Source organism: Anguilla anguilla, chromosome 6 (genome assembly GCF_013347855.1).
Source record: "Anguilla anguilla isolate fAngAng1 chromosome 6, fAngAng1.pri, whole genome shotgun sequence".
NCBI classification, from domain to species: Eukaryota; Metazoa; Chordata; class Actinopteri; order Anguilliformes; family Anguillidae; genus Anguilla; species Anguilla anguilla.
Window position 1 is genome coordinate 38,727,003 of NC_049206.1, and position 21,215 is coordinate 38,748,217.

General features: G+C 42.4%; 1 protein-coding gene across 1 annotated transcript in view; it reads right to left on the reverse strand.

The window, feature by feature from the left end:
- LOC118229252 (B-cell lymphoma/leukemia 11A-like) overlaps positions 1 to 16,234 on the reverse strand; it is a 42,391-nt gene extending 26,157 nt beyond the window's left edge. Inside the window, exons 1-2 of the mRNA XM_035421050.1 lie at positions 15,254 to 16,234; positions 3,352 to 3,723 (exon numbers count right to left, since the gene is read on the reverse strand). Of these exons, the coding sequence (XP_035276941.1) occupies positions 3,352 to 3,723; positions 15,254 to 15,317 (436 nt within the window). The 5' untranslated portion in view covers positions 15,318 to 16,234. The remainder of the gene's footprint in view (positions 1 to 3,351; positions 3,724 to 15,253) is intronic.
- Between the last annotated feature and the right edge of the window lie 4,981 nt (positions 16,235 to 21,215).

Sequence of the window (21,215 nt, forward strand, 5' to 3'; positions counted from 1 at the left end):
GCACTGGAGACTTTTCCCTCAGAAATATTTTTCTTGCATTTTGGCTTTCATATAATTTCTTTTCTAAAAAATCTAAATAAAATGTTTAGAGCCTTTTTGGCTGCGACTGCAAAAAAAAAATACTTAAAAGAAAAACTTTGGGAAAACAGTACTAGCGTTTACTTGCTGACTGACAATCATGGCCACGCAGAAACAATCTGTGCCCACCAGAGGCACCAGAAGAAAAAAACTGCAGGCAAAGGAGCCTCAGTCAGTATGATCAGTGCCCCTTGTGTTTTTTTTTGTATGTGAGTGTATGGATATATATATATGTGTGTGTGTGTGTATGTGTATGTATGTATTGCACCCTGTGATAGATTGGCGGCCTGTCCAGGGTGTATTCTTGCCTCTCGCCCAATGCACGCTGGGATAGGCTCTAGCACCCCCTGCGACCCTGACCAGGACAAGCAGGTATCGGTAATGGATGAATGGATGGATGCATGCATGTACATACAAACCCTCAGAAATGTTTTAGGTTAAGCTGTAGCAGCGCAGAAGCTGGTAGCTGAAGCTGGCATTTCCCAAGAGATACATTTTCACCATGTCAGGCCACATTGCTAGAAATAGATTTAGCTGATGCAGTACGTTATTGTAGTTCATTAATGCACTGCATATGATTTTAGATAATAGTACTGTGCATCAAGAACACCAAAATCATTTTAGAAGTGGGAGGGGGGTCCAAACACAAAGACAAACGTAAGTCAAGATGAAACAAACTGTCAAATGGGGGGGAAGGGAGGGTTGTCGGCAGTCAGACAGCATAATTTGTTCAGAGATATAACTTTTTATTTATAACACCCTGCTATCAGTGCTCAACTGAGAGACTTGCTGATGCTATAAAACAAAAGTGATTGTGTCAAAAAGTGTGCGTGTGTGGGGGGGGGGGGGGGCACTGGCCGCCTCCCTCCCCGCTTCCTGGCTCCCCTGTCGTGCATTTTGAAACAAAAAAATGCAGCAGCTTCTTGGTTCAGTTTACCACTATGCAACTTCCACAGATAACCAGTGGTAAAGCTCTGGACACTGAGGGGTCCAGTTGTTAATGTCTCTCCACAGCCCATTACCGGGTGGGGTCCATTTACCATACTCTGCCAAAACTGTTCATAGCCGCTGGACAATGATGATTCCCCGTACAGCATGCCTTAACATGAGAAAAATGTATTTCCTTCCTGGCAGCTGAATTTTTGTATAGAAAGCACAGGGTGGGTGTTTGTTAGCCATGAGATGAATTATAATCAGTCATAATAGTGTATAAATAGTCTTGCTTAGCTCTTGCCTGAGGAATTATCCCTCTGTTTGCATTCAGCTGGGCTTTGATTTTGAAACATTTTAACACAACAATAGAAACACAGTATTCACCAAAATGCGAAGAGACGTCAGGCGTGAACTGAGCCAAAAAAACCAAACAGTGTGCTGACTGCCCCCGATCATTAAGAGATAATCCAGGAAACTACAACTGAGCTAGAACTAGTTTACTCTTGGAAAGGCTGTCAGTCATCCTAAATCAAAGCAACTGATAGGCTGAAGACAGGAAAACCCAGTCCAGTCCAGCACTAGCTATTCACTAACTAACTTCCTGTCTAGGCAGTCCTGGATAGTAAGTGGTACTACTCAAATGCACTGGATATGAAAAAATGCACTTACAGTAAAACATCCACAGATGGAGGCCTTGGTGAAGCTCACAATTACCCCAAGTAACAACTACAGTAAACCTCTCTCTGCCCTTATTAAAACTATGCGCGATTGAAAGCAGATTTTTTCAATTACTTTTAATCCATCTTGCCTAAGCGAATGTATTTTCACAAGTAACCTCAGCCACCATAACATCTCCATCTGTCCTTTGTTTTTTCCATTGCATCTCAGTCCCTCATCTGGCACCTGACCACGCAGCACATTTGCAGCAACATTTGTGTAATTAGGCCCCGTCGCAGTTTAAAAAAAAAAAATTCTTTCTCTTTCTGCCACATCAAGGAATTATGGGAGGTGCCACATGCCCCTTCGCAACAGACGCCTTGGTTGCTGTAGGCAATCGCAAATAAGAACTTGAGAAAATGTGCGGCGAAGCCAAGGTGCTGGTAGCTCCAGCCAGTCCTTGGCAGTACAGCACAGTTGCACATGTAACACGGTCTGACCCTGAACATTATTTTAACAGCCTGGTTTCCCAGTTCCCCCCTGGGCCCTGCATACTGTGACAGCACTGTTTTGTAAGATAACTCTCTAAGTGTTCCTTCCCTGCAGCTGCACAGTAATAACCACCTCTTTACCCTATTGAGTAGCTGGCTTTTTAATCCCTGGTTTTTGTGTATTTTTTTTCTCCTAGAGTATCTGAATTTTAATGAGCTTTCCACCTTTTAAGCAGATGGCTAGGGCCGGATTTCTTTAGAAATACTAGGTGAGCTGTTTGTCACATTTCTGCACATTTCGTTTCAGCTGTCAGCGTGTCCTCCGGGGGGTTTAGAGCTCGGTGTCTGTGAAGACACGTTTGCTCTGAACGGCAGGCTCCTCTAATGAACTCACATGTACAGCAGCGAACTCACTTGAAGGAAAGAACAGGCGTGGAAGAGCTTTCAGATCTGTACAGGAAGCTGTGCATCTGTCAGAGGAGGATGTACTTTCTGTGCGCGTGTGTGTGTGTGTGTGTGTGTGTGTGTTTGCCCATGTGTGTTTGTGTGTGTGTGTGTGTGCATGTGTGCGTGTGTGTGTGTGCGTGAGCATGTGTGTGTGTGTGTGCAGGTGTGTGTGTGTGTATGTGTGTACACGTGTGTGCATTTGTGTGTGCGTGTGTGTGTGAATGTGTTTGTGTGTGCGTTTGTGTGTGTGTGTGTGTTTCTGCATGTGTGTGTGTGTGCACCTCTGATCTCTGTATGTGTGTGTGTGTGTGTGTATGCGTGTGTGTGTATGTGCAGGTGTGTGTGTGTGTGTATGTATGCGTGTACACGTGTGTGCATTTGTGTGTGCGTGTATGTGTTTGTGTGTGTGCTTGTGTGTGTGCGTGCCTCTGTGTGTCTGCATGTGCACGTGTGTGTGTGCATTTGTGTGCGTGTGCCTCAGGATGTGCGTTTGTGTGTGTGTATTTCTGTGTGTATGTGTGTGCACGTGTGTGCGTGCGTTTGTGTGTGTGTTTCTGTGTGTGTGCCCATGTGTGTGCGTGTGTACGCACACGTGGATGTGCGTTTGTGTGTGTGTTTATGTGTGTGTGTGTGTGTGTGCACGTGTGGATGTACGTTTGTGTGTGTGTGTTTCTGTGTGTGTGCCCGTGTGTTTGTGTGTGTGTGTGCTTGTGTGTGTCCTTCCCTCGGACCAAATGGGACCCACCTGCTGGAACTCTCTCCTGCTTGGGACAGACTCCTCTTGCAGGAGTCTGCGATCTCCGTCTGTCAACCTCATCCTCCTCGGGTGTCACCTGGATCCCCACCTCCACTGGCTCCTCCCCCCTGTGGAGCGGGAGGCGTGGGGGCGAGTGGGGGCCGCTGCGCCGCTTGCCCATCTTGTCGTAGCAGCCAGAGCCCCCGTTCAGGCCCTGGCACAGGGACTTCTTGTGCTCGATGAACACCAGGATGTCTCCCAGAGGGAAGTTGGTCTGGCACTGTCCGCAGGTGAGCAGGTCGTGCTCCCCCAGCCCCTGCACGGAGCTTGGAGGCGTGGGGTCCAGGGCGTGCCCGCCATCCACCACATTGTCCACTTCCGCTGAGGAGGGAGAGCACAGGCACTCAACATCAGCTAATTATTCTATTCCTCAAAACTAACCGCTCCCACTTTCAGCACACTCTGTGGTCCTGATCCACCTCCTTTTCTACACGGCTTGGATTCACTATTACTATTACAGATTGTATTAATTTACAACAATTACTGCTTGATTATTATTAATACTGAATACTGCTACTATTCCACAATGACTGGCAGTCAGACACAAACTAGTGGGCAACTACTGTAACATATAGACGGTAGTGAAAAAGATTTATTTACAGCATAGGTTTGTATTGAGTATGTTTAAAGCTGCAATTTAATGCCACTATCTTCCTGCTGCTACAATAGAGGGGGAATCGTGGACCAAAAAGAAAAGGGAAGGTTGGAAAGGCAAAGACTGGTTGTGGCTATGTCTGAATCAGGCAAAACCCATGACATGCATCCCTGGCACCTTGTATCTTCTGAACAAATGAGATGTGAAGTGACACAAGAAGGAAAGTTTCACGGTAGCTAACATTAGAAGATCATGGCACATAAGTGTTGTACAATTCGCTGAGGTTTTACAAAATCACAATCCAGTGAAATATTTATGAAGTTAAATTCTTCCGTGCACTATGTAAACGCGCCCCCAAACTGTGTTTACTCCTGTGATACATAGCTGTGAGGCCACTGCCTGCCGGTGCCATGTTGTGCACTTTTTCAACCGTATTTATAGGCAAGCATAGGCAAGCGGTTCTAATTTCATTGCCATTCATATTGTTGTTTTTCAATTCTTGCACAGACACACACACACACACACACACACACACACAAACAAACAATTACTGTACATGTGAATAACTCAGAAATAAATTCACAAAGCGATACTAACATCGTGAGAACCACCAAACAAAGCACCGGCTATGTTGCAGACGCAATATTTGCAGCCGTTTTCAAGTCTCTCGTGCGCGCCAGAAATAGTAGCGCGCGGCTCCGTTGCAAAGTTCAGAGCGCCCTGAGAACAAACAGCTGAGACGATCCGTATCATCAGGACGCCATCAAAAGGGCCGCAGCGCTCGACGCCGGCAGCCCGGCGTTCGTGTTTTCGGTCGCCGGGGTGACGCTCCGCGCGAGACGCCAGCGAGCAGCGCCGCGTTCTCCGGATGTCGTGTCGCGGCGGCGCGGCACGCTGCAGCTGAACAGCCACCTGAACCCGCGCCCCAGGCATGGAAGGGAACGCGTTCGTGGTCAGGAGCACTGCGCTGCAGTTACTTCCTGTGCCCCACATAAGCAGTAAAAAAAAAAAAACTTTTATTTTCCCTCCAGAACACTCCAGATCCTTTCTGGAGCACAGAAAACCCTCGGACAATGAGGAAGCAGCCAAGGAGGCACCAGCACTATTAAGATAAATAAATACATAAGTAATAATAAATAATAATAATAATAATAATAGCCTTAGAGGTAGGACGTCCTGAATGTACCAACCAGAGCCCTGCTGGTTGAGTGTTGTGGTGGTGTATGGTGGTGCTGGTTTTTCTGAATGGGCACCAGCATCGGCCTTCCACCTCATATTTTTGGGCTTCTTACATTCATAGAAAAATGAACTGTGTTTTTAAAATGTAATTGCATTCCTGTGAAGAAAATTTATGTACGTTGTTTGAAGTACTAGAATATTGCGGATCTAAAGATCCCAGCAATCATGCGTAATTGGAAGCTCACGGATGCTTTCACGTTGGTCTGTCCCTCCGGAATAATCTGAAGTTCCGACTGACGTTCAGGTGATACGCATCTGACAGGCACGTGGCCCAATCAGACCGCTTACTGCTCAACAAAAAGGCCAGACAATCGCTTGCACAGACAAAAAAAAATGTGATAACAGCTAGGGTTCAGCACTTTTAAATTATTTTTTTTCATCCTCAGACTCAAGGGCCAATTAGACAAAACATGCGACTTTACTGATTTCATACCATTTTGGAAGTGTGACCGTAAATTCCCCACTTAAGCCTCAAGAGCCTTTATAATTTCGTCCAGATATAAATATTTGCCTACAGTCAATTAAAGCCATGCACACCGTGGATGTGTGTTCAGAATGCACAGGAGTGGAAACAAGGGGTAGAGACGAGACTGTGGTTTAATCATGAACTCTAAACTGTGAGTTTAGAAATGTTTCTATTCAGTGTTCATCTCTGCTCTCTGATTCCACCAAAGGTATGTTTGTGAAATCCAAACTGCCTCTTGGTCGTCAAGACAGAGAGGGAGAGTATTCAAAGACAGAGGCCTGCATTCAATAAACATTTGTCCTTAACATTGACTTTCAAGTAAACGTAAACCTTGTACTTTTTCTTCTCTTCTTAACTCAATTTGGCATGTTAGTTTTTGCGATCACTGAACTTTCCAAGCTGTGTTTCTGAAGGGGAAAAATAATCTTACTTAATTTTAAGTGTTAGTCAAAGTTAAAGGCAAATGTTGATTGAATTCCAGCCAGTGTCTTCGGGGAAGCTAAAATTCTGGGTTCCAGTGTGTGGATGCGATATTGAACCCTGGCCGGCGATGCATAATTGGCACATTAGCTCATCTCACGGCATTCAATTGATTCCTCTGGCTGATTTGGACCCTGCAGCTGGCTTGCTTCGGCTACATGATAAGTGTACTCCTCTGAGCCAATGACTGCACTGCTCAATTGGTTGATTGACAGTACCAGCTGGCAACACAGGCTTGTCTCTGCTATTCCTACTGTACAGAATGCTGCAGTGGTGAGACGGATCGGGTGCTCCTTTGAATACATTTTGGCATACTAAATTTGGAGATTTGAAAAAAATGTGGACAAACACTGGTTAAAAAAAACCCTGTACAATTTCCCAAAAGAGGCAGAATAAGGAGTTACCAAGGAGGAGTTGGGCTCTTGTGAAGACATTGCCTTGATAAAACCAAAAATGAGAGGCACTGTCACATGTTCACTGATGTGAACCAATCATTGTGCTTAGTTGTGGAGAAAATATTGCATTTCATGCTTCCCTCCCCTCTCCCTCCCCTGTATGGGATTCCCAATATACCCTATATACAGTGCATCAGCGCGGCTGATTCTGGAGAGGGCAGACAAGCATGTGCTCTCCTCTGGTGCACGTGATTCGAGCCCCAGCTCCTTATCACACCACAGCTCACAAGCCGGGCTCGCACAGACAGGAGTCAGAGGAAGACACATCTGCAAAACAGGCAGACTTGCAGTACCAGATTGACCAGTGGGGTTCACTAGTGAGCCACAAGATGACCAAAAACCAAAAACCTCCTATCCCTGACCCTGGGTGACACTAAGGCAATTGTGCAAGGCCCTGCAGGGCTCTGCTGGCTACAGTCCACACTTGCAGAAATAAGATTGTTTTGATTGGTTCTAACAAGTCAGTGATTGACAGGTCCCTGTTGCTCCTCCCATTGTTGTACCTCCACCCATCACTACTGGGCTGATGAGGTTCTGCAGAAGCACTGAGGAAATGTGACAGTGACACCATCTGCAACCACACAAACTCAACAGCTTCATGCCAGGATTCTTCTTTGAGATTAACAGGGTCATGCAACATAAGCAGATGCACTCAGGTATGCAAAACCACCAAGACAAATCCAACATGCAGAATACAGATCCTGCCCACGTGACAGCTAAACAGTATGCAGCAGTCATTTTTCAGATTGATATCGAATCACGGTCTATAACAGTCCGTAAGGTCCTTGTGTTCATCTTAAAATAAGCAACCAATTTAGACCCAAGGAATTAGGTGACTTAAAACTAATTGGCTAATTCAATTGATAAATAAAGTTGTGTGTGACAATAATAAACTGCAGGCCTTGCGGCTCTCCAGGACCAGGACTGGGGATTCCTGTTCTGCTGATCCATCCAGCGCCTGAACCCTTAAGCCAGGGGTGTCACACTTAAGTCCTTTGAGCGCCACAGTGCCTGTGGGTATTTGTGGCTTCATGTCAATCAGCAGCCAGTTAAGGTCTCATGAACAGGGTGTGTGGATTCTTTAACCAATCAACAACTTAAATGAATCACTGCTGCTGAAACACACCAAAAACCAACAGGCTAATCACTAAGAACACTGATTGAACCACCCCTCCAACTCTGATTGGATCATTTAAAAAAAAAAAAAGCTGGAACACATGACAAGATCCTGGCCCTCCTAGCTCAGGATTGGTCAGTCCTGCTCTGAAGCCAGTCATCAAAGTCTGATTGCAGGTAATTAAACAGGAGGGATCTGAGTCCCTGTTCGGTCGTAACCAGATTAATACCGTGACATCCGCCAAGAGGCAACTTAATAGGCGATAACCCTCTATCCGAAAATCTCATCAGAGATACATTATCCAATAATTTCATTTGAAAAGGGGGATGGGGATTGGGGGGGGGTTGTGGAAGGGGCTCGTAATCTCTACACCATATACAGTGTCACGGCATCTTGTCTCTTTAATGCCAGGTGTTCATTTCCGACGGAGATTCAGACCCAATGACGACGGAGACGTCTGTGCTCTGTCTCTGTTTGACAATGGGAGGATTATTTCAGGATTATTCACACAATGAAACACACACGTTTACGTGGTCGAGGGTTGGGGGGGGGGGGCTGGGGGTCGGGGGCGTATCGTGTGTGGGCACCTGCTGTCAGAGTGTGCGGGCACCTGCTGTCAGAGTGTGCGGGCATTTATCTGCGACAGCCCCAGAAACCAGGTTGTTCCCCCGATCAGAGAATGTGTCGCAAAGACCCGCCAAGAAGCCACAGACAGCAACGTTGCTGTTGAGCACCGCTGAGCTTTTCTTTCTTTTTTTTAAGTTTGATTCCACACTTATGAACACCCTACTCTTCCAGAAAGATCTTGTGGGTTTTTGTGTTTTTGAACCAGCTGTATGTACCCTGCACCCTGCATACAAGCAGCATCCTTGTTTGTGTGTGGGAAAAGGCACTGACAACTCTAGGGATAATAGTGAACTATAGTGAACTCAGGAAGCAGACTAATTTCTTTGTCACTTCGGCAAAGTTTTCTTCCGTAATCTGCATACTGCAAGGTTTTTACATGTACCGTACATGCTTGAGAATTCATTTAACAAACTCATATTAATTTTACAATTGTTAGCATTTTAGTCAACTTCCAAATCAACATGCCTTTTATAGTCAAACTCTCTCAAAAGTAATTAATTCAGATATTTATGTTAATATTTATGATATGATGACTTGAAAGATTATATGCAAATGCAATAAGGTTTGTAAAGACATAAGACATCAACACATAAACTGTGATTTGATGAATTTTATGTCCCAGGTGAAAATCAAATTGTGTGTGTGTGTGTGTGTGTCTGTGTGTGTTCATTGATTAAACAAATTAAATGACTGGTTCTCTATGTATTAAATTCATTATGTGTGTGTGTGTGTGTGTGCGTGCGTGCGTGTGTGTGTGTTTGTGTGTGTGTGTACCTAATAAATTCTGTAGGTGTATGTATCTATACATGTATCTATTACTCTGTTTCTGTTACAGGCATGTGTCCATGAGAATGTGCAAGCAGGTATCTGTGTATGTTTATGCAACCACAAAAGAGAATGTGTGAATGAGTATGTGAGTATGTGTCTGTGTGTGTGAGAGAGATAGAGAGGGAGAGGGAGAGAGACAGAGAGAGAAGAAAGACAAGAGAGATATTTTTATGCCACGCAGGGAAGCTTACATATTTACATAAACTCAAGAAAAACATATAATGATCCTGATAAGACCAGACACAGCTTATCTGAAACATGTGCATAGAAACCTGTGAAAATGTACCATTTTCAACCCCCAAACCCCCCACCCCCGATACAGACGCACACACACAGCCCTGTACCCCAAACAGGAGTAAAGTTCATACAATTTAAGAGCCGGCTTTCCCAAACTCATAGACTGAGAGCGCCCCCTAGCAGGCTAAAAACAGCATGTCCACTATAAGAATTGACTACACGATCTTTCCACTCAAGGAGTCCGCAGCATGATTTGAAAACAATCAATGTTATGAGGAAAAGCCTCTTACTGCTGAATTAATTTAGCCCTAAAAACTTTCACAGCCAAAATGGGAAGCAATGTAGCAGCCTTTGTACTTCTGACAGCATCAGTCCAAAGACATTAATGACTGCAGGGAAATGTCCCTTATTACAGCAGAATAGATTCAGGTTTGGGCATGCTGTTTCATTCCTTTGTCAGTAGCTTCAATTATTCACTGGGGCAAAAAGATCTTTCTTGTGTCTTTCTTCCACAATGGCGTTCTGACACCGTGTTCAAGGGGGCTGTGGTGACCATATGGAGTGCTGTCATTCTATTTGGAATAAAAGAGGACTTCTTAGGGTTGGAAGCTCTGAATGCAGCAAAATCTAATAACACAGTCTGGATAAAATCAAAAGCGAATGCTTAAATTTTGGGCAAAAATGTAAACGAAAAGACAAACATAAAAGTACAGTTTCATATATTGTGTAATAATTTCCGCCCATAAAATGCTGACAGGAAACAAGAAGACCTAATTCACGGCTTTATTTAATTTTCCTTGTGAAGAGTTAAATAGAGATTTTACAATAGATCCTCTACAAATAAATTAAAAAATAAATAATATATTTGCAGTTGTTTAAATACCTAATGGTATAATCTTATTAAAAACCACACAGATTTCCTATGTAATAAGTAAATCACTAAAATCATTTCATTTGTACACTACAGCATAAAATTACTAATTTTTTTTTTGCTAACAATGTAACATACAAAAGAAATGTATACAACTAAAACCGGAAAGTCAATCAAATGAGAATATTGTGTATATTAAGATATACGTGCAGAATGATTGAATTTGGCTTTAGTAATGCATTTAACATTTTAAGTGTTTTCGCAAATTATAACTGCACAAAGCAACAATACATATACAATTATGCAGGTAAGCTTTCACTAAATCTGTGTGCCTAATGTGAAATATGCTCAGTCTAACCATTGTGATTTATGTGACTTTCCTTCTCCAGCGTATCATTTCACATCTAGGTTTGTATGTACGGAATTCACAAAAAGCCCAAGGATAATCTTTATGCACTGGAGCGCTAAAGCAGACAGGTACATACGGAGCTGTTCAATTTTAAAATCCGCTGGTGTTTTCCACGAACGGGGGTTAAAGTAACAGCGTTATATGATAATGAGACACAGTCTGCGGCGAAGGCGCTATAGCGACTGCGGGGTGTCCCTGAAAACTCTGCAACAGGGAGCGCATCTTTCATGCAGGCGATCTCCTGTTATGGAGGCTAATGAGAACCTGCCTCTACAAGCACTTCGTGAAAAGGACAAATCAGAAAAGACGCAAATTGCTAATAAAACACTCTCCTGTGAGTTTTTAAAATCTTTTCACAAATAAATCCTTCACATGTTGTCTATAGCACCAGAACTGACTCAAATGTAAAAGGTCCAAAGAAATTGTGATGACATGATATTTCCCCCTCTGGATGTATTTTATGAAGGCTGTTTGGGCCTGCCTCAGACAAAACACTGTCCCTCACACACACAATTTCCCGCACATAATACAGCAAACACTCACACACTCCATTACGCATTTCCCCGTATGATGTGGACACATATTATGTAACATGCTCTCTCAGGCATAACCCCACACGCTGTCCACATTTTATAACATTTTATAACACACTGTCCCACACACTCTTCTCAATTCTTTCTCACAATGCCCGTACATGCTATCCAACGTGTGTTTCCCATACGATTTCTAGCACACTGCAGAAATCTATTTCAAACAACATTCTCCACACTATCACTCACATTTCACAAATACAGTCCCACACACAGTCCTAGATACAGTCATGCACATGGTTCAACATGCAGTCCTACATACAGTCATGCACATGGTTCAACACACAGTCCTAGATACAGTCATACACATCTCAACACAGTCCCAGATACAGACATACACACTGTTCAACAAACTGTCCCAGATACAATCATACACACAGTCCCATACCCAGTCCCAGGTATAGTCATACACATGGTAAAACACCCTGTCCCAGATACTGTCTCATACATTTTCTCAGACACTGTCCCATACACTGTGCAAAACACACTCCACCACACTGTCCCAGAGTCTGCCCAGCCTTGCCCTGCATAATGCCTGCATATTCCCAAACCTGGGTTTTAATCAGACCAGACAAACTGGTTCTCCCCCCCTTCACCTTGTCCATGTGAGTCTACAGTATCTGCCTCTGGGTAAACCTGCCGGGCGCTGTCTGCTTGTAGTCATAATGTTCTCTCTTTCTCTCTCTCTCAAAGAGTAACATGCTCAGCGCATGCTTGGTTTGGTTTGACTCTAAAAGTTTATGAGTATACGACTGGACAAATTTTCTCTATACATATTACTCTATCAGTTGCTTTTAAAATGTACTGGGAATATACAAACACACACAGGTACTCTCTCACATACATACAAACATACACCCACACCCACACACACACCTACACAGCAAGAGAGAGAGCTAGGGAACAGGATTTTTAACCAGGAAGTTGCAGTTCAGTCCCTGATGTGACATTGTGGTTGTTCCCCTGACTAAGGCACTCAATATAATTTGCATTAGGCCTAACTATCCATCAGAATAACTGGATGATGTGTAAAATGACAGCTATGTAGGTCAACTGAATAGGGGTGTCGTTATTTCACTGCACACATCCAAAAATAATGGATGTCAAAAGTAAGATAAGAGGGCCCTAGCAGGCGGTACAAGACAGGCTATGCTATACCTCGCATTTTTCCTTGAACTTCAGTTATCCAGATTTGTTTTATGTACGATCAACAGATATGTATTTAATGTGACGATTCAAGCTCATCAGACCATATGCATATGCAAATTTCACATGACTGCTTTGTGAGAATCTCATGCCGTCAATAGTTTCTGTTTACATGGAACACAGAAAACATAGTTACGAGGAGGGACAGATCGTTAAACTGAGTCACGAGGAAAAAATGAACTCTACGTTCAGTAAGTTTTGTTTTAGGCCTACCTGTTCCTGTGCTGGAAACTGTATGTCAAGAATAGGAGGTTACGGTCTGGTCAGTACAAAGGCACAGCAAAGAAAATGATTAGTCTATAAATTAACGAACGGTGGGCAGGACAGAATGTGCTCAAATCTGCTCAACACGAAACAGATTTGCGAGCGATTACATCACACACTTCTGCTATGAATTAACTGGATTAGACCCTCTATAAAATTGCGTATAATATGAGAACTGTGAGAAAACACAGTGGGAAAACTATGGGAAAACACAGAATTGATTTAATTGATTTTAATTTGGATTTAAAGTTGAGCATGTATTTTCATTTTAGCTAACATGCTATCGTTTCCAATGATGGATCGAACTGTAATTTTCAACCAACTGGTAAAACCCCATATGTAGCCTAAGTACCACAGGTAGCCATATCACCATAACAGCATGTGTGAGAAATAACTCGAAATCAGTTTAAAATAAGTTAATAATTTATTGGAAAGGATAATCTTCAGCATTCAGTTAAAATGAGCATCCCTGCAAGGGATGTTGATATTTGCTGCAATAGGCCTTTGTATAACTGCAATTAATCTTATGACCCGTGTCTTGACACCTCAGCAACGTGGAAGGCCCTGAACTTCACACACCATTGAAGTAGGATACGATGTAGGTGAACAACACGCAGAAACAGGACAACATAGCAGTTTCTTTTTTCAAATGCACTGTTCTTCAATGATGTATGGATATTTCATCAAATGCCACCTTTTCTATGCGCTATGTATATATGCACTTATCAAAAAGTTTTCGTGAAATACTTAAATGCGTCTTGAAGTATAGCCTCGGTGTATCTGTAGGTCCTATGTCCCCATCGAAATCAACGAACAAGACAGTTTCGTGAAGGGTAATATATAACCTATAGCCTAGGTATTATAAACACAACTAAGATTGATCATGTTTCTAAAATAAGTTCACTATAAAATGTATAATATTCAATGAGTCACGGTCCCATGCAATTCACCACAATATATCTTAATTCATAGTTATTTATAGAGAATGTATGCACAATTTAAAGGCTATGATTTAATTATCTTTAAAAAAAATCGTCGAATGTTTTGTGATTAGCCTATAATCCATTGCTGTAATGTAGATTGTATAGATAGATACAATACAATATATAGTCTATAATATTGCACATTCCTTCAATGGGAGAGATCAGTTTACATTACTGTCGGCTTTAAGAGTATATTTGCAATTTCAGGGGAAAAATCGCTTTTATATTAGTGAAACACGACAAGTATTAAAACTGCAATATTAGACCAAAATTGTATCAAAATGTGTAGACTAAAACGACCCCGAACTTATGATTCTGTTTAATTTTTGTTGTCTATGTATTTGGTTTTGTAGTGCCTTCCTGTTATTATGATTTACAATTCTGATTTGTCATGTAAAACAAAATATAAACTGAAATGCCTGAATGTCCCATGCTTGAAAAACATGCACCGCAAGACAGAGTATTTTATCGCTGCTCTTGTTGTAGTATTTGTAGTAATTGTGTTTTGTTTTGCTTTGCTTTGTTTTTGTTTGGGCTTGCGTTTTTAAAATCTGTTGTGTTTGTTCGTTTTATTTACTTTTCATTTATTTTTTGGCATTGCAGATTTAGCTCTGAAAACATACATTTTCAGAAATCCTTCATACCCTATTCAATGAGATTCAGCTGTGACATTTTCGGTGTTGTTTAGGCTATACGCAGAATTGTGTGTGTTTCTGATGAATAAAGATAGTTACTGCCTTCATATGGTATCCAGCTTTGGTGTGAATAGCTTGCATTTCATGCACAGTGTGCACACTGCAATTACAAGCAGGCCTACATGCGTTTTAAGAGGCTGCATTGTAATATGCTAGAATCAACAGAAATGTTCAGTTTTCATTTCTAAAATGAATCTTGGTCAGAAGTAGACATTTAAAGTGCTTATTAGATTGCCATGGCATCATGTCTTAACACTGTCTTAAAGAAATAAAGATTTTACACTCACCACGTAAGGCCTATCTTTCTCATAGCAATACGCAACTAAAATATTTTATTTTTCTTACTGTTTGTTTCACTATATATTCTTGTATACACATACGTTATAAATTTTGTGCTGACACGTTTTCTCTATTTTTTAAGTTTTAAACATCTTTATGAACTACTTCCTGACCTAATAAAGAATTCCAAAAACAGAAGAAAAAGTAAACGCAGAATATAAGAAAAACATTCAATCGCATGCTGTTATTAATTTGTATTCGTTTTTTTTTTCTTTCCATCTTCTTAAAATCTTCAAATCACAAAGCCGATATCAAATGTGGATAACCTACACTTAACGAATAAACATAAAACGTGCGACCGTCAAATATGCATGTATTACAGCCGCGGACATAGGCTATCTTTGAAGTGTGAAAAAGCTCACTCTTGTAAAGAGACACAATAAACTCAAATAAATGCAATACTTTTTGCTGTTTTTCTTCGGACATGCATGCTTAACGAGGAACACTTACGCTTTATCCTCTCTCTGGGTGACAGTGTCAAGTGCTGTGGATTTCCCTGCTTGCGACGGGACATTGCCCCAGCATTTACACTCGCATCGCGCGGAGACCTGCAGTTGGACGAATCGGCTTGGTTCCCCGTTTTCTTTTTCTTTTTTGCACTCCCTTCCCAAACTTTTCTCTGGACCTCTTCGAAACTGGCAGTGAGCTCTTCTTGGGTGGCCAGTCGGAGAAATCAGGTTTGATGGGCTTCCTTTCTACGGCAGTGCCCCGTGCCAAGCGTCTATGTCCACGCTTGTCCTCTTGCTGACCGGACCTTGGTTAGCCCGGCCTCACCTCCAAAAAGTACGACCATTTGATAAAGAGTGACTTTCCAGGAACAAAACGCACGGAAACACCCCCGGTGTTTCACTCCGGTGAGTGGCAGTGGTAAAAAGACCACAGTTAGGTATCTGCGCTTCCTCTCAGCGATTAAAATGAGATGCCCTTAGCGGCGCACTGACAACAGGGGAACTCAGTCAATGCCTCTGTCCAGTCCGTGGCTCTGGTTTTGACGGTCAGAATTTCTTCCAAAAAATAAAAAATTAATTGTTTGAAAATAACGTGAAAATCATGTCCTCTTCGACGTTCGCGTTTGGCAATTGATGAGTGCCTCAGTCTGTTTTGGCACTGGCGCGTGGAATGCCAACCCTTGGCGCGTGCCCCCCTTGTTTGGCACTAAAGAGACTGGGGACAGGGACTGCCCATCTTTTTCAGATGAAACAGGACGTGCTGGCTCTTTTCCTTTCTTTACATGTGAAGATGGCGGAGTCCTGTGTCTCCGGGAGCTCTCCGCGTGTGTGTGGCTAGGGTTGCCTCTGTACAGTGGGATAAAATTCAAGTTCAAGTACGGACGTGACGTTAAGTCTACAGTGTGAAAGAAATATTGGAGACGGGGAGCCTGTAAGAGCACTGGGGGCGACTAGTGGTGGCGCTTCACAACGGATCACCACATCTGTGTGGGGAGAAATACAGCGAGCGCACACGAACACCGCGCGCCCCTGCCGGTGCCAAAGAGCGCACTGTTAGTGGTGTAGCGTTCACTAACAGAATACGTTCTACTGACAAGCCACACATATCCTTCATTTAGAAGTCACCTAGTAAAGAGGTTTCAACATGCAATGCATGAAATTTGATTGGGGCATGTCAAAGAAGAAGAAGAAAAGAAACAGTTCAGGCGATAAATGGCCTATTCATATGCAATTGTCCGGACACGGACATTTTTTCACGTTCAACTAGGCAACTTGCATGTTTTATGCAGTGCAGAGAAGTCGGCGGTGTTTTGCATTACTCCGTAACGACAAGCCGCGGATTTACATATTGGGGACGTTTTTTGGTAGTCAACTTTAGCGTAACTGGCCTACGGTCAATAATAGGCCTACCCATGGAAATCGTAGCCGGTGTTATCCTTTGATCATCGGCTGCTGTCTTGTTGCGTCCCATATTCACCTTGCACATGGAGTTGGCGCGCATGCGTTTGTGCGTGCCTAACACGTCCTTACCATAGTCACTGAAATCTATTTTCATTTAATCAACTCGGACAAAAACAAAATGCGATGCTGTCGTAACAGTGGCAGTTATTTAAAACATCTAATAAAAACATGACAGCGCGCATGCAATTGAGGCTATTGTGAGTTAATAGGGCAATGATATTAGAAATGTTGAAACGGACATTTTTGCCCTTCGCCAAAACATGTTGGCCTACAGAACCAGCGAAAGACGACAATAAAGAACGAGGCCGGAACGTACTAATTTAGTAAGCCATGCTTTGCTGTTTAAAGAAGTAGCCTACCTCAACAGGTCAGAGCTACCATATTAAGAGAATGAATGGCCCCTGTGCTTGCAGCAATGGTAAAAATTAAAAGACAAATAAACTTGAGCAATGGGTCATGATGATCCATTGGAACAAAACTCTGTGTAAGGTGGTAATGTGGAGGAGTGTCATATTTGTGCTTATTCCATTTATTCTAATATTATATGTAAGCATAATGCACCATAAGTGTTAGAGTGTTACAGGGTGAGGCCCATTATGAGCCACTTAAACATGTCAGTCATTTTAGGACAGGCAATAAAATTAGACCATTTTCAGTTTAATGCTTCAGGTTAATGATTTGTTTCTAAGTCAAATCATCATGGACTGGGATGAATTGTGAGTTAAGGGTGGGGCTTGGCTGAGGAGTTTGGGCATATGGGGGAGATGCTGGGCGATGGGGGTGAGAGTTGAGAAGCAGATGTTTGGGGAGAGGAATTTCTCCATGGTGCTGATAAGTCCGCGCTGGTCAGCGACATCAGACTGATCTAATTGGTGGCTAGCTCCTCTTTCATCACCCTTGTTTCCAGGAGCACACTCAGGTGACCTAGCTCATGTGAAGTCAGTGGTAGAAATCAAATGGAATCTTCTCAATTGGCTGCATGCTGAAGTAATTACTAAACTCTGACCCCCCAGGCAAAAACCCGGACAGAATACCCATGAGTTTATAGGAGCAGACACACTATCAGTTTACCCTGCCGGCTGACGGAACGCTCAGAGAGTGGCCACTGCCTGTGGTCGACGCATCCTCAAGTGCCGACTCCGAAATAGGCCTATCCAGGATTACGCCCCGCGTGGACTGCCGTTCTCGTCTGTCTCGCCAGGAGATCAGAGGCTGCGGCTTCCCCAGGTGCTCGCGCATGTGACACACTCTCCGAGAACTGTAGGACCCCGGGGCGGTAGTTCGGTTTGCATTAATTGATTCATTTGACTGCTTCTCCATTTATTTCCCATGCATCCCGTAGCTACCTAACGCTCCTCACCCTCACGCCAGGGGAAACACTCGGCGGGTAAACCGGGCTTCCGCAAACCTCAGCCAGTAGCATCCGTGAGTTAGAACTGAACAAAAGGCAGCACTCCTCCGTCGCCCAAACGATATTATTTCCACGCATACTGCAGAACACACGTATTTTTTCGTTGAATGAGTGCCCTAAACGCTACTCTCAATATATAAGACTATGATTTAAACGTGTGTCTTATTTCGTATCAAGACACAAATAGGTTACTAAACAAGAAAACAATTAAATTGCCTTTAACGGTAAATCGCTGACTATGTTAATGCGTAGAGTTAACCCAGTGATAGTGTTGCGAAGGTAATCCGTGGGCCCTTGTCCTGTGTAACGGCGGACAGGCTGGTGCAATTGACTTTTTTCTCTGTTCAGAAATTATGGATGCAGTTGGACTTCTGGCTTTCTTTCTTTTCTTAATTAGGAAGTAATGAGAATCAGAACGTATTTACCTTCAGTGTGTCCACAGTCCAAAATTGCGCTGCTAGCTTCAGCTGTTCTTGTGTGGAACGAGCGAGAAAAACTCAGCAAAATAGATGTGCATCAATATTTGCGTGTAATGGGAGGCAGTGAGAACATAATAATTGTGTATAACAATAATCATTTATATTACGTTCTGAGAGCTCTCAGTTATTTTTGTAGGACTGCATGTGCGCCTAGAGTTTCTAGGTTCTGTTCATTTGAAACGCGCGTGCGTAATATGCTGTCTTCATAATGTGTGACTTACAATGTATTGTGGTTTATTCCATTCATTGGTGACAGTGATTGTCTTCAGTCACACTGCGTGTGAGTGTGTGTGTGTGTGTGTGTGTGTGTATGTATTTCAGTTTTAAGGAACCGATAACAGACTGGAGTTTAACCTTTCTTTATTATGCAAGAGCACCCCCTGCTGACCGGCAGCCATCACGTGTAAATTGTAGCCCAGCAAGTTTGATCCTCCTGCACATTAATGTTGTGAGCAACAGAGACTGATAATATTACTGTGCTCCAACTAAATCAATAAAGTGAGCTCAGAATTTAAAGTGATTAATAGAGTTCTAGTATAATTGATGCATTTATTTTCTTTATACGCACTTTTATCAAAGAAAACAAACAATTAAAATGTGATTGTGATTATTACTTTGTACAATTAGTTATTAATGAGTGTTTTTTTTTTAATGAAAAGGAATTCCAAAACCATTGCATATACACAATATAAAACTGATAAATCATCGATGTGTTTGCTTGAACAGAATCGAATAACTGAATATATTCGTATTGAATGTTGCTTCTCACTCACTTGTAACCCCTGCTTTGGTCACACAGTACATTTTCACTTTTCTAATTTGAATGCACATTTTGAGAATCACCTACAGATAAATCAGGGAGTGAGGGTTAGCACAGGTCAGAAGGTGGGTTTCCACCTGCGGTCCTGAAATGGCTGACATTGGTGGGCTGAACACGGATAAACTCCCAGTGCCACTTGGGCATAGGGTGAATTAAAAAGGATGAGTCTGCATGTTGCAGTAAGGTTGTCCCAAACTCAGTCCAAATTGTAAGATAATTGAAGATAAGTCACCATTCACACATTTCTCTTTCTCTTCTGAGTGTCAGACACAGTGGAGGCATTTGTATCAGGCACAAAATTAGAAACAGTTGAAGCATTCTGTTAGCCATGAACCTCTCACATCACTGCATGTGATGAAACAATTCAAAAGATTTTGAGAAAAACACAAGTGTTATATATAGTGGAATAATTACAAGCGCTATCTTAAGACCAGTACTCTGATTCCTTGTGGCAAGGCTATGGGGACCTCAAGGGAATTCTTTTTTTCTTTAACAAAATGTCATATTGTTTTTCACATGCATTCACACAAATACACACACATTTGTATGCACACACTCACTCACCTAGTCAGAAACTCACAAATATACACTTGCATAGACATACATAAACACTGACAAACTCACTCTGACACATGTACACTCATACTGTACGTAATATTCACACTCTCAGTCACATAGACAAATACACCTACATTCTCTCACACACATACACATGTGTGAAGCCACTCACAGACATGTACATTCCCGATAAGCATACACATGCACAGACACACACACACACACACACACACACACAGTGAGCACAATTATTAACAGAATGAATCACAGTAAATTATGGTAAATCCAACAGCACATTACTTCCAATTAATTCCATTCCAATGGTTTTCTTGTTGATTTATTTGTATGGTCTTCCCACAATGCTTTGCCCTAAAACAGGCTAGGCTCAAGCTGTGCAAGTTGAATCAAATCAAATCAATTTTATTTATATAGTGCTTTTTACAGACAACTGTCACGAAGATGCTTTACAGAGTGGCAGAAAAAAAGCAAAAACAGAACAAGAGCAAAAACAGACCAAGAACCAAGCAAAAACCAAGGAAAAATCAGGCCTGAACCCCCAAATAGCAATCACATGGGGTAGACCATACAAATAAGGGGGAGTTGAATTCAAATGAAATTGAACACATGGAGCCTCTGCCTAACTGACAGAGCATCTAGTCAATGACCCCCTTCCATGTCCGCTCCCAGCTACCAGACAATCACAGAAAACCCCCAAGCTTGATTCCCTCTCCCATTAGACCTGTCACTGGATAAATTATGTATGCTGTGTTTTCACTGTTGCAAAATAATGTTTCCAGTTGGCTAAAATATGATTAAAAATTGAAACAATACTTCCTGAAAAAAAGAATGTCTGAACAATGAAAGGCATGCTCTTTAGAGGGCCAATTTAGACTGTGATCTATTTGCTTTTTAAAAACCTTTCTCTGATTTTGAATTGAAACTATTACCGCAGAATAAATCGAGCAGCCGAACGGGCCTGGTGTTTTAAATAGCTTCCTGTACTGTACACCATTTATTGCATTCACTTTCATTTTATGTTTGAGAACTTTAAATGATGCCGTGGCTCCAAGTGTCTGCATCTGAAGAGTGTATTAACGCAAGCTAACGGACATGACAAACCCTCATGTAGATCCCCTTCCACCTTTGGCAGATAGTGTCACCCAGGTGCAGTTGTGTATGACTGGTGACCCTGGTTGATTTATTTGATTGATTGACTGACTTTCACACACACTCC